Below are 14730 nucleotides of genomic sequence, written 5' to 3'. Positions count from 1 at the left end.
TCTGTCTTGCCAGAAAATCTGATGTGCCCTCCAAGTACACATAATCCTTGAAACTCTAGCACTGAAGATGAGGCTCCAGAGCCATGTGAGGTTGAGGCTAGGATAATGAAAGGGACACCAAAGAGGACACAGCATGGTGGAACTATGGGTTCCCCTTTTCACATGCTCCTGAAACCTTGTGATTCCTGACCCTGTAAAGGTCCATCAAGGTCTTAACCTGATGTTTCTTGGCAGATTTTATCAACTGACTTCACTATTCATTATAAGCAGAATGCTCTGTTATCTGATGACAAATTAAACAAGAGGAAGAAGTAATATCTACCAGATAGTGAAAGCAGTTTCTGTCTTATTCACTATTACTCCTCCTTAGCACAAAGACTGGCACATGTAGACACTCCACAAGTGGTTGTGAATGCATGTTTTTTCCTGGATGCCTTGAACAAATAATTTCATTAAGGACAGAGCACATATATGGCCACATATTATGTAAGCATACATGCATATCTACATACCCTATCAATAATACCTATATATTCTAAAAGGATTTCAAGAGTGAAAAAAGAAATAGGATATTTGAACACAATCTAAGGACTTCATTAAATTGATATAGATATCAAAGGCAGGTAAAAATGGAATGTTCTAGCTTACTTCAGGTTTCCTTATAGTAACATCTCATGAGAAGCATGGCATGAATTCACAGCAAAGTGAATATGAGCTTGATTCCTTATTTCTTTATTTTGGACCTCCTTGATAAATATATGATTATTTCTACTAAAAGAAAGAAAACATTTAAATAGTCATTGAAATCACAAACTATGAACGATCCAGAATCTCAAAGAATTTAGAACGATAAAATAAATGGTAAACATTTCTCTTTCTACAACTTGTTATGAATGATTCAAAGAATCATATAGCAATTTGGGACTTTATACAATAGAAATAAGCTTTATTCTTCTCCACATGTTTGTTCATGAGTCAGGAAAAAAATAATTTCAAGGTAGGTAATAAAAATCCATTTTTTTCACAAAAATAAGATTATTGAGCCTCTTGCAATAAAGTATCAGTGACCTTCATTGTGCATAGCCTTTCCTGGAGGAGATGCAAAAACAAGGCAGGACTCACAAAGACATTTGAAATAAACAGGCATGGAAAATACTGCCAATCAGCAGAGAAACTGACAGATGACTGTGGTCTTATGGGGGCTCTTGATTATAGCTATAGCTCTGGAGTGTCACACAAATATATCTGTGCATATATCTAATACGTGACTGTCAAAAAGAAACTTGAAAAAGTTGGACATGATTTAGCAAATCAATAACAACAAAAACAAAAACAGTATACAGGCTGCATATGTGTCTTAGTCTGCTTGAGCTGCCATAACAAAATACCATGGACTGGGTGGCTGAAACAACACAAATAAATTCTCACAATCTTGGAGGCTTAAAGTACAAGATCAAGGGCACCAGCACAGTCAGGTTATGCTAAGAGCTGTCTTTCTGCTTGCAGATGGCTTCCTTTGCACTATGTTTTCACATGGTAGATAAAGGAATAGCTTTCTGGTGTCTCTACTTTAAAAGGGCACTAATCACCTTATGAGGGCACCACCCTCATGACCTCATGTAACTAATTATCTCTCAAAGGCCCAATTTCTAAGTATTATCAGGTGTTAGAGCTTCAATACGTGAATTTGGGGAGGACATATTCAGTCCATAATAGCATGTGTGTAGGTATGCCTACAAAATGGACCTATTTTATCATATTAAGTTGACATGATCCATTATGGTAAGTATGCAACTTATTTAAAATTTGAAGACATCTCTTATTAAGGATCAGTTCAGTTCAGTTCAGTTGCTCAGTCATGTCCGACTCTTTGTGACCCCATGAATTGCAGCATGCCAGGCCTCCCTGTCCATCACCAACTCCTGGAGTTCACTCAAACCCATGTCCATCGAGTTGGTGAAGCCATTCAGCCATCTCATCCTCTATCATCCCCTTCTCCTCCTGCCCCCAATCCCTCTCAGCATCAGGGTCTTTTCCAACGAGTCAACTCTTCACATGAGGTGGCTGCTGCTGCTGCTGCTGCTGCTGCTGAGTCACTTCAGTCATGTCTGACTCTGTGTGACCCCACAGACGGCAGCCCACCAGGCTCCCCCATCCCTGGGATTCTCCAGGCAAGAACACTGGAGTGGGGTGCCATTTCCTTCTCCAATGCATGAAAGTAAAAAGTGAAAGGGAAGTTGCTCAGTCATGTCCAACTCTTAGCGACCCCATGGTCTGCAGCCTACCAGTCCATGGGATTCTCCAGGCAACAGCGCTGGAGTGGGGTGCCATTGCCTTCTCCGATGAGGTGGCTAACCATGTATTATCCAGGTATAGAACACCAAGTATTAAATACCAAGTATTATCCAGGTAAGAGGAAGATAAAAATGGAATCCACAATAAATGATTGGGAGATTCTAATAGGAAGAAATAATTATATACATTTGACAGCTAAAAATAATCATGCACAGAAATTTAAGGATGACCATGAAGTACTTAGCAAATTGAAGTAAAGTGAATAACAAAATAAAGAAAATAGTTTTATTGGGATGCAAAAATTCATTCTTTCTGGCCTTTCTTGAACACTATTTTCACTTTATCTATTTTGGGGGGGGGTTTATTATATTATCTTGCCTTTTATTATTAATTCTATTTCTTATAAGTTTCTTGGGCACTATGGTACTCTTGTTTTAATTTTTTGTTTATTTCCTTCCCCAAACCCAGTACTCCTTAGTTCATATATTATGTTTTCATATGGAATGTTAATTCCCTAACTAATGACCTTGATTTTAAACTAAATGCTCCTAAGACTAGGACCTAGGACAAAGAATGCAGTTGATATTTGTAGAGTTTCCATACCATCCACACAGAGAAAGCCAGAACTATAGCTAGAGAAAAGTTTATATCTAATTACTCCTTTTAAACTAAAAAAGGATGACAATTCTCAGGAAAATAAAAGTAAACACCTGCTCTTATCACCTTGTCCTTAGGGCTTAGAAATGCTGAAATTCCCTTTGCTAGAAGGGGTACCAGGAACACTGAAAACTGAGGAACTGGAGCCCTTTCCTCTATCCTTCCTTCAAAGAAGTTTTATTGAGTAGCTCTGCCGGACACCAAATGTACAAAGATAAAATACAGCCCTTGTTCTCAAGAGTCCAACAGTCCAGTGAAGATTGGTGGTTAATCAGGGAGAATGTGGTGCAATTGGGAGTTACTTTGGGAATACAGAGGATAGGCACTTAAGTCAGACTGGAAGCGTCACAGAAAGTTTCCTGTGAAGGAGGCGCTATCTGTGTTGGGCCCTGAATGACAAATAAACCAAGGTTGGGTAGCATGGTGGAAGTGAGCCTCAGTGACTTGCCTGGCAGGAAAGCCTGTCAAGCTTTAGATAAAAAGGTCAAGATCTTTAAAAATTTCCATTTTGGTTTGCTCAGTCTTTCACCTGTAAGAGGCTCAAACAGTCCCTCTGTGAAGTACAACTACTGAAGAGCAGAGTTAATATCCTCATTCCCCAGACATGCACCCTTGACATATAGTCCACCACAAAATATCGGTGAGCCAAACCCCGTTTTCCCTAGCATGTCTCCTCAGAACTCTCCTTCAGAAGTGTTCTTGAATTTTTTGCTTATTCAAATGACAAAGATTTTGTCATTTGTAAGGGAAGATGGCCACTAACTGAATACTGTGAGGCATGTATCTTCATTGCATACAATTTAGTATAGAATAGCCACCTATTCTGCTTTCAGATATGACAGAATCCCATTTCACTCTTGCTGTGTTTACTGCATAACAGTATCATACTCCACTATAAAAACAGGAGGAAATCATTACTTCACGTATGTATTTTAAATCCACTTAGAGAAAATAGCAAAACTTGGAACTTCCAAAGCTTTCAGCTATGGTCTCAGAGTACAGTGTTTATTCTTCTGATAATAGGTATGAGTTAAAACATATTTCTTATATTTACTAATATTATTCATGATTTAAAAATGAAGTGATTATGATAGCATTCATGTTGGTTCTCAAAGAGCACATAGACTACTGAGTAGAATATACTTTTAAAATTTGCTAACAAGAGAATATAACTTTTGAAAATACATTCTGCTTCATAGATATTGTTTGCAGAAGTCTATATTACACATTCAAAAAATCCTTTCCTCTTTCTGCTTAATGATTCTGCTGAAAATTGTCTACCAAGCTGCCAAAAAGAGCACAGATATCTTTTTTTTTTTTTTTTTTTTTTAGAGCACAGATTTCTGATTGAGCTTTGTTCACACCGCATGAAGTGAGAGGTGACATGGACCAAAAGAGCCAAGGACACAGAAGAGCCAGAACATCAGTTTTGAAGTCAGAAGATTCTAATTCAAGACTCAGTTCTTCCTTCACTAATGCCTTTGCCTCATGTAGACAATACAAATAATAATCATGGTCGATTAAAATGTTCTAATGTCTGAGTCCTTTGAAGAATGTAAAATATCGCACAATACAATAATCCAGTATATTTACTAGTAGTGATGTAAAACTATTTTCCTAGGAAAATGTGGATAGTTACTTCTATGAAATTGCCCTGGGAAGTCTGTTGGGTGAATTAGACACTGGAATGGAAAAGATGATAGGAAAAGGATTAGAGTAATTAAAACTTCAAATCAGTGAAAAATCATAGGTAACCCAATGATCCCATTAATTCAATTTTTTTGCAAGACAATAGAGGATCTCACTTGCAATGATTTAATTTTTAATATATTACCAGAAGAACTCTCTATCCAATAAATGCCTTGGATATAATATAGAGAGAATAAAATGATTATGTCAGGCAGTTCTTTGCTATATTCTTCACTTTCATGAAAAAATATTTTCATTTGAAAGTTACAAGTTTATTTGCCTCTAAGAAGAAAAAACAATGAAATTCTACTAGTAGAATTATTTCTTGGATTTTCTCAAATATTAATATGCTGCTGCTAAATCACTTCAGTCGTGTCCAACTCTGTGCGACCACATGGACTGCAGCCTACCAAGCTCCTTTGTCCATGGGATTTTCCAGGCAAGAGTACTGGAGTGGGGTGCCATTGCCTTCTCCCAAATATTAATATATCATATGGTTAAGATCTATGGTGGCTCAGACGGGAAAGAATCTGCCTGCAATGCAGGAGACCTGAATTCGATCCCTGGGTCGGGAAGATTCTCCTGGAGGAGGGCATGGCAATCCACTCAGTATTCTTGCCTGGAGAATCCCATGGACAGAGAAGCCTGGTGGGATCTATGGGGCTGCAAAGAGCTGGGCATGACTGAGTGACTGACATCAGTGCATGTGTAAGCCCTACACAACATTAACAAGTCATTATAAGGCTTTTTTTTTTTTAAACTTATAAAATATTCTTTCCACTGTTGCTTTACAGCCATTAAAAACAGAGGAATATATGTAAGACATTTAGAAGTTCTCTAAAAGTGACTTAGAGAACAGCACTAATCAGATGGTAGGTTCCTGTTGTATACGCACATAACATACTTCTAGAAGGGGCTGGAAGAATGCAGACCAGCCGCTGAGAGCACTTTTCTCTAGTGAAGGGAGTGTGTCTACAGCGGTAGGGAATGGTGACTTTGACATTTTGCTTTGAATGTTAATGTTTTATTTGAATTTCTGAAATAAGTACTACTTGTGTTAAAAAAAAAAAATACAGAGAGGTAAACCACCATAGGAGACATTTATGCTTACTCACATTTTCAGTTCTGCTTTCTGACAGTGACCGGACTTCTGCAGTGGTTATAAATGCTGTCTTTCAAATGTATATTAATCAAAACACGAGTATCTAATAAACGCTTTCAGAAGTAAAGCTTAATTCAATTATGTCTGGAATGAATCACCCATGTTTAGATAGAGGATAGAATAGGCATACTTCAGTTCATTCTCTAAAGTGGTACAAGATGTTGCTTTGGCATGGTCACTCCTGATGGATAAAATGACCAGGGCAGGTGTGATTTATCTTACTGAGCAGCTCCACTTCACTAGAAACAATGTTCATCGTTTTAAGCCTTTAAAAAAAATTGTGTGACTTGTGTCTGAAAAACCCCAAGAAGATGATAACATTCAACCATTACTTGCTAAGTCAAGGCCAGTGCTCTTTAAAAAGCTGGCTGACCAATGACCCTTTAATTACCTTACAAGGCCTAAGTTACGACAGAAGGCCTGTCAGCAGATTTTATTTACAATCCTTGAGGAAAAGTCCTGCTGCTGTTTTCACTTCATACAGAAGATAAATCTGCAGAAGGACATATCTGGCAGTGCTTCAGATGTCCACTGTCTGGTGATGTTGATAATGCAGTTCTTTTTCTTGATTATGGTAGCTTCTATTCTATAATGCCAGATCATTCATGTAGACCATCATACCCCAACCGGCTGTATTCATTGACTGAACAGACATAATTTATGCAATTATCTGAACTGGTTAACCTTCTACTGTAAGCTTAGAAGCTGGCTATGGACAGATTTTGGGCAGAATTCTATTGTTGAAGGGTGTCATGCTCCACGTGGCATACCTATAAAAACTGTCTTTCATTCAGATAAAAAAAAGGTTAGCTGCCCCAAATAAAGAACATTGGCAGTTACAGGTAATTCACTAATATTTATCATGTTTTAAAATGAATGTCAAAGTATCATGTGGACAACTAACATGTAGATCTAAAGTGCATTTTTTCTTTTTACTAATAGCATCAGATTCACATAATCTATAATAGCTTCCAAATAAAATTTGTTTGTGTAAGAGTCTTTATCTAAAAAAAAAAAAATCTTCCAAATAAAAATGTCCCCAGGGAGATGAAACACACACTTTTTTTTTCTTTCTAGAAGTAGGGAAAAATCAATGTGACTTGAGATCTCTAAATTGTGTTCCTGAGCATGGGAACAGCATCCCAGAAATAACGTAGGTTCTGAAGTCCCTGAAAAGTCTATCAAAACTGCACAAAGCAACAGGTGAAAGTTGCCTGCGTAAATATTTGTAAAACAAATATGCTGGGTTTTGTTTGGACTAATTCTCATGGGTGAAGCATTATCTTGCATAATATAGCTGAGTTGCATAACCAATATATGGTTTAAAATTACACACTTGGGCACAGGTCACATCTACTGCCTATTCACAACTGTAATGAGAGAGACTGAGGAGGAGATAAATAAGATAAAAATGCATGTACTCACTGTGTTAAAATTTGGAAAGAGCCCAACAGCAGAATTACTGTCCACTGGAAACGACATAAACGGTTTGATATCCAGTGAAGGCTGCATCATCAGGGTCGGTGCGCGCACAAGAGCAGGAAGGGTAGTAGTATGGCATGTACTGCCTGCCAAGAACAGAACAAAAATGAATTTAATCTCTTGCTCACGTCCATCTCCCTCCCCAACTCAAAGCACACAAACAAGACTGCTGAGCTGCAACCGCAAGCAAAGAGTTATGCTGAGTCGCTGGACATGACTTAGCAACTAAACCACCACAGTTATGCTGGCAGTCAGCAAATGGCACAGAAGGAGAAAATGCAGTTAAAAAGGGTCTTCTTGCTCAATGTCTAAGACAGTGATACAGGATGCTTCCCTATGGTGAAGGCCGGGGCTGCTCAGACTCTGCTGAGATACACAGTACACAGACCCTGTTGGCATGTGGGGCAGAATATCATCCTCTTGTTCATCTGTTGCCTCCAACTGGCCAAAAAACGTAGGAGAGAGGAGGGGCGGAGCCTCTTGAAGTCAGATGCTCTGTATTATTCATAATTATTGACTGGCCAGTGGGAGCATTTTATGCAAATCAGAGATAGGCATAGGGTTTTTACCCAAGAAAGAAACCTTGGACTCATAGTTCCGGTCTACTTCCAAGAAAGTTATCACTTGGACAATTTGTTCTCTAAAAAAACAATTAGAAGGTTGTCCTTAGTCTAGACACTGGAGAGTTAGAGAATCCAAACAGGGTGATGATGTGGCAGGGTTTTGGAGGGACACAGAGGAGTTGGAACCAAATTTTTTATTTCACCTTTTATTTCTAATGAGCCTTGTATTATTTTAGTAACTATCCCTTTAACAATTCTATTAGTTGTCTTTATATATCTGGTATAACCTGTCTGTAGGGGATTTAAAACACTTCTCTCCACCATAACACACATTTCTCTTTAGTCTATAGTCTCTACCTACTGCAGATCAGTAACTGCTAGTGCAGGTGGCTCTCTGGGAGACAGGCTCTGATATGCCCTTTTTAAACAAAATATGACAGGCATATAAAGATAAAATTCACACACTTAGAGTGTACAATTTAATGATTTTCAAATATTCAGAGTCCTGTGCAACCAGGACCATAATCAATATTAGATTTTCATGATCCCTAAAAGAAACTCCAAACTTATTAGCAGTCACACCCACTTTCTCCCAACACCTCCCGATCTTGGTAGCCACTGATCTACTTTCTGTCTCTACAGATTTGTCTTTTCTGGACATTTCACATAAATGAAATCACATAATATGAGGTCTTTTGTGACTGTTTTCTTTTACTTGGCATGCTTTTAAGATGCATTCATGTTGTAGCATGTATCAGAATTTCATTCCTTTTTAATGATTAATAATATTCTATTGTAGATGTACCATTTTCTATTATTTATTCATCAGTTGATGGATATTTGAGCTGTTTCCACTTTGGGGCCATTATGAATAATGCTGATATGAACATTTGTTTATAAATTTTTGTGTGACAATGTTTTTAGTTCACTTATATACACCTAAAAGTGGAACTGGGGATTGTTGGGTCATATGATAGTCAAATGGTTTAACCTTTTGAGAACTTTCAGGCTGTCTTCCAAAATGGCTAAACCACTTTATACTACCACTAGCAGTGTATGAAGATTCCAGTTTTCTCTGACATGCTGATAATATGCTGTGCTTAGTCGTTCAGTCGTGTCTGACTCTTTGGAACTCCATGGACTGTAGCCCACCAGGCTCCTCTGTCCATGGAGATTCTCCAGGCAAGAACATTAGGTGGGTTGCCGTGCCCTCTTCCAGGGAATCTTCCCAACCCAGGGATTGAACCCATGTCTCCCACACTGTGGGCAGATTCTTTGCCATCTGAGCCACCAGAGAAGACCAAGAATACAGGACTGGATAGCCTATCCCTTCTCAAAGGCATCTTCCCAACCCAGGAATTGAACTGGGGTCTCCTGCGTTGCAGGAGGATTCTTAATCAGCTGAGCTACCAGGGAGGTCTTATAGGACCACAAATAATTACATGCCTAAAATCCCCTGCTGACTTCAAGGAGAAATGAACAACATGGGAAAATGCTCCGACTATTAAAATTTTCATCAGTCTTTTTTCTTAGTGTCTCAGAATAGCTAAAATTTTTATTTCAGTGATTTTTTTGGGTAATGAATTTCCTTAATAAACTCTGCATCATTTTTGACATCATTCCAGAACATTATTGGCAATAGTATTAAAAGACTATCATACCTTATTTACATTGATCCTAAAAACAGGAAAAATGAGAAGGGTGTCTAAAGCATTTATCTCTAATGGCAAGTCTTTAGGTCAATCCATGCATTAAGGAATATAGAGTAGGACTCAGCAAAAAGAGAATCAGCTAAAAGTACAGATCAAACAGAGATGTTCTTTTTTTCCCCTGATGTCGAAGTAAATACTGTATATTTTTTTCACTTAAAAAAAAAATCCTTCTTTATTTGACATATATTTGACTGGCTGTGATGTGCAAGACCCTACAAAGTAAATACTTTGATCTCAACCGGGCATTCACATAACCACCTTGCATTTAATTACACGTCATTCTTCTAATTAGGCAATGTTACATTCCTTGCTAACTTCAGAGCTTGTAGATCCAAGATGATATATTATATCAATATGTCAAATGCTACAGAGGCATTTACTAAAATATTTATCTTAAAAGCTTTGCTTCAAAATCTTAGCTAAGTTGAAAGACAGATATTTCTTATATTAGATCATGACCTTTTACAATTTATAGCTATTATAGTTGTCAAAAGTCTAAAGTATAAAAGTATACAGTATACTTATAGCTGCCTGTTAAAAAAGAAAAGACCTAAAATGGAGTCATTTGTGCTAGTAGCTAACCCAACTGCAGTTACAACCTAGGAATATAAACCTATCCAAGAATGTAATCCTAACCAGTTAAGGTGGAATCTTTTGGTGAGCACCAATGAGGCAACTGGTCATGTGGGCCCTCTCCATCAACCAAAGGAAGATGAGGTAATCTTTCACACAGACCCCTTCTGTCCCCCATAGATAGGTTATTTAGGTTTGAAATATTCCCTTTTGTTTATGATCTTCCTGCCATGCCTTTAAAAGTCATCAACTACAAACTGTCCTTTGCCATTGGCACTGGCCAGCCTCCTCTACGAGGATTAAATCAGGCGCTGCAGCTGCTGACTTGCAGCACCCCCCTGAAAGGAGCTCAGACATGCTCTGTGCGCTGAGAAAATCTGCCAGAACAGGTCTTCAGACAGATATTTTCAGGACCTGATATTTTATAAGGCCAATTCTTGCATCTCCTCATATCTAGAAAAGCACTAAAATCCTTTATGGTGACGTTGATTCCTCATGACTAGCAGAAACCTTCTGCAAAAAATATTTATTTGACTGCATGTACTCCCCCTTCACCAAAAGGACATACACACTGACTTTCCCCCATACCTCTTTGAAGTAGTTTCTCAGAGCTATCTGAATTGCTGTCTCCCGGGCTATAGTCTTCATTTTGCCCCAAATAAAATTTAACTCACAACTCTCACATTGTGCATTTTTTTTAGGTTGGCAACATCTTCCCTTTCTGTAGCCTGTTCACTGAGGGGATGCTGTCTGATGCATGAATCGTTCAATAAAGCCAATTAGATCTTCAACATTTACTCAGTCGACTTCTGTCTTTTAACATGCCCAATGAACAAATGTATAATTATTTTGCCACTGTGGGTCTCACAGAGGGAAGCAAAATTCTTTCTCTAAGCCCACAATGGTGGCTCTGATAACACGGTAATACATGGCCCCTGAGAGCCTGCAAGAGTCACTTTGTACTAACAAACTCAAATCAAATAGACTGCAGCATGGAACTTGACAAACAGATTGCTCCATCAACAAAGGTCAGAATGCACAATGATCCCCCTTATCCAATCAAATCTCTGTGCTAATAAAGACAGGGCTTGAGAACTACTTAGCTGCCACCATTCATTAGCATAAAAAACTTAGCAGTTGTTTACCATTTCATTAGCATTTTAATGACAGACAATTTGCCATGTTAAACACAGATTGTTTTAAAGTACTGGTAGATCTTCTGAATAAATATTAACTATGCTTTCATCAATTCCCTCACCTCAGCCTTGCTGTTTTCGCTTTTAAAACCTGCTCTTTAATATCACTTTACCAAAATTGATTGCTTCAAAGGATGTTTCTGCAAACGGAAAATGAGTGGAATAAACTGCACATTTTGCACAAGTTAGTTTGAGCTGTGACCCCCTCTGTCATCTTATTCCAGATTTTGCTGCTGCTGCTGTTGCTGGGGAACATTTCTCCTCACCTCAGGATGCCCAAAAGGCAGTGGGAGATACAAGCAGCAATTGGGCCAAAATGCATTGCACCCTGCAAGAAAATGCTTAATTTTTCTAAAACTCAAGGACTCACTGAGGAACAAAGAGATTGAAAATATAATGAGCAGGTATTTCAACACAAAGGGTGGTATAATGTTCCTATTATGATGCTATTCTCATGGGACAGAGCCAATACTGTCTTTTATACCAATGATTTGGCAATATTATGTAAAATACTTCCTATGTGTATTTTCATCTCAAAGCTTAGGATATAATCTTATATACATCATAATAAATCAAGCCATAATAGGGATCTACCTTATTTGAAAATAAGGCTTTTTATATCACTATAAATATACATGTATTTATTTATATCAAATTCCTTTGAACACCCCAAAGATCTAACAGTCACCACTCTTACTGTGGAAATTCCACACGTCCATATATTCTCCCATAAGAATGCAATTAGCTCTCTCTCATAAATTTCATTTTGATGGTAAAAGCCAAGTTGTATTCATTGTACTGTGAAATCAATAATATGTGAAAATCAACTCACTACTGCCTCTGTAATATAATAGGTGCCTTATTATGTCAATGGATTATGTTATAATCCAGCACAATAAAACCTCAGTTGAGGACCAGGTAGTACTGGAAATGACTACTGTAGTCTTTGACCTTTAGAAATAGACCTCTGAAGGTCTATTCAGGTTTTAGCTAGAGGTTCTTCTTTATATACCAAAATACAAACAAAACACCTCATTTTTAGAGGGTATGCCAGAGTCAAAGAGAATCTGCATGGAGAAGCATCTACAGAATGAAATCAAATCTACATCTGTAACCTGTAGCAGGAGTTCCTTCTGATGCCATTATTATCAATATGTATGTTTGCTTTAGTGAGTACTGAAATAAAAGAGTTCATGTACTATAAAAATCTATTAGGTAGAGGTAATGTTGGTTATAGAATTCACAAAGATTTCTTTAAAGAAATTAAAATGAGCAGCATTTCAGATTTTCCACTAAACTCAGATTTTTCTTTTTATTTCCTTTCTAGCTTTGTTCCCCCTTATGTTGAGTAATTTTCCCTTTTGCCAGGACAATCACCAATCAATAGCTCCTCCTCTCCTTCCCTCATTATTTCCATTCTTTCATCAGTCTGCCATGTGAGAAAAACTAGAAACAAAGTGTGGAGGAGGGAACAATGTGAATAGTGTATGTGACTGATAAAGGATTATGCTTCGGAAAAGGCCACACAGTGTAGTATACTAGGCATTTTTTTTACGTTTTTACAGTGTATATACTAGGCATTATCCTTAGCAGATTACATATGTGTGTATACATGTCTACACACATATAAGTATATACCATATCCATATATACTCATTTACATATAAAATTATGTACTTACATCATTTGATCACATATCACTTATATATTATTATTAAATATATATTTAATGTATATTACATGACCATATGCACAACTATGTACACAAAGGTACTTACAATAATCCAATGAACAAACTACTATTACTAAGCCTATTTTATAGATGAGAAACTGAGGCACAAAGAGGTTAAGACCAATTTCACATAGTTTGTACAAAAAGGAGCCAGGATTCAAACCCAGGAAATTTGACTGCTCAATTCTGCTTCTACTACTATGCTATGGTAACAGAATTGAATATCTGAAGATATCTCGGTTGTATAGATACATTCTCTAGTTTTAGACAGCAACATCTTATCAGCAAACTAAGACATTTAAAATCTTGGATTTCCTTTGCATGGAGGAATTAGTTAAAACTTTTATTTGAGCTTAATGTAGTATTAATACTGAAATAACTAAAATATATAAGATTTTTTAATGCTCTATCAGTTCAGTTCAGTCGCTCAATAGTATCCAATTCTTTGCAACCCCATGGATTGCAGCATGCTAGGCTTCCATGTCCATCACACATGTATCTAAAAATAACCTTCCATAAATAACAGCATTATTTAATTCAGTAAATATTTATAGAAGATCAACTGTACAGGCATAGCGCTGATAGGGAGTATAAATTGAGTCAGACAGAATTTATTTTACTTGCTAAGAGATAATAAAAAAAATAATAACTACCATTTAATGAGATTCTACTCTATGCTGGGTACTGTGCTAGTGATCTGTGGCCCTTATTTTATGAAATTATAACAAAACTCTATGAGGTTGGCATTATTATCTCCATTATACAGTTGAGAAAGCTAAGGCTTAGAGCGATTAAGGTCATTTAATATGTGGCAGGGCCAGCATCCAAACTCTTGTCTGTTTAACCCTAAAGCCCATGCCATTATTCCGAAAAGTAGGCTATTTATAAAGTTATGTGGAAAAGATTCTTGTCATCAAATATATAGAGAAGATGCTGGTTTCAACAGTCTGAAATGGGTCTTTGCTGGAAAACATCTTGGAGTTTTTAATACACTGATAGGTATGAATGTCTAGGGAGATATAACTTCTCCCCTCAATTTGAGAATGAATGAATCCTTTTTATTTTCACAGGGGCCTGGGATAACCATGATACTATGGCAAACCCTTTAGGCAATGCTGCTTTGTACACGTTAAAAGCACCTGTTGAGGAGAACACTGATGACTTTCAGGTCTACCATTTTCTTGCTGCATGACCGTAGACAAGTGATTTTACTTCTGTATACCTCTATACCTGCATTGTAGGACTGGTGGGAGAACTAATGGAGATTCTTCTATACAAGGTACTTAATCCTGTGCCTAACACCTATCAAGTTTTCATTAAGCTTCAGTTACTGTAGTTAGGAACCATTCCTATACCTCTGACACTATGCCATATCTCTGGAGAGTATAAATAGTTAAATCCATCAATACTTATAAAAGGCAAGATATGTCAGTGGTCATATATTGTTAACAAAATTTTAAGGAGGCTCCAGTGAGAAAGAAACTAGATCTGGTTAGGAGCTGGGTTCATAAATATTTCCATAGATGAACTATCTCTTAAGATAAACCTAAGGAATGGTTAATATTTTGAGAGGTGGGTGTGGAAGAATGGTGAAAGGGACTGCATAAACAAAAAGCATAGAAATATGTGTTAAAACTTAAAACTTGCTTAGGCACTCAGGAATTCTTAC

General features: G+C 37.3%; 1 protein-coding gene across 9 annotated transcripts in view; it reads right to left on the bottom strand.

The window, feature by feature from the left end:
• The window catches only part of ZNF385B (zinc finger protein 385B), a 337178-nt gene that overhangs the window by 91407 nt on the left and 231041 nt on the right, over positions 1-14730 (bottom strand). For 7 of the 9 annotated variants that reach the window (XM_043894304.1, XM_043894306.1, XM_043894305.1 and 4 more), the window contains one exon: positions 7229-7371. The exons of 1 other annotated variant lie outside the window; for it this stretch is intronic. In XM_043894304.1, coding sequence (XP_043750239.1) covers positions 7229-7371 — 143 coding nt within the window. Of the gene's footprint in view, positions 1-7228; positions 7374-14730 lie in introns of those variants that run through there. One more of the 9 variants, XM_043894312.1, reaches the window with a different exon arrangement.

This window comes from Cervus elaphus, chromosome 33, assembly GCF_910594005.1.
Source record: "Cervus elaphus chromosome 33, mCerEla1.1, whole genome shotgun sequence".
Taxonomy (NCBI): domain Eukaryota; kingdom Metazoa; phylum Chordata; class Mammalia; order Artiodactyla; family Cervidae; genus Cervus; species Cervus elaphus.
Note: the sequence above shows the minus strand (reverse complement) of the source record. Positions and strands in the feature narration are given on the sequence as shown.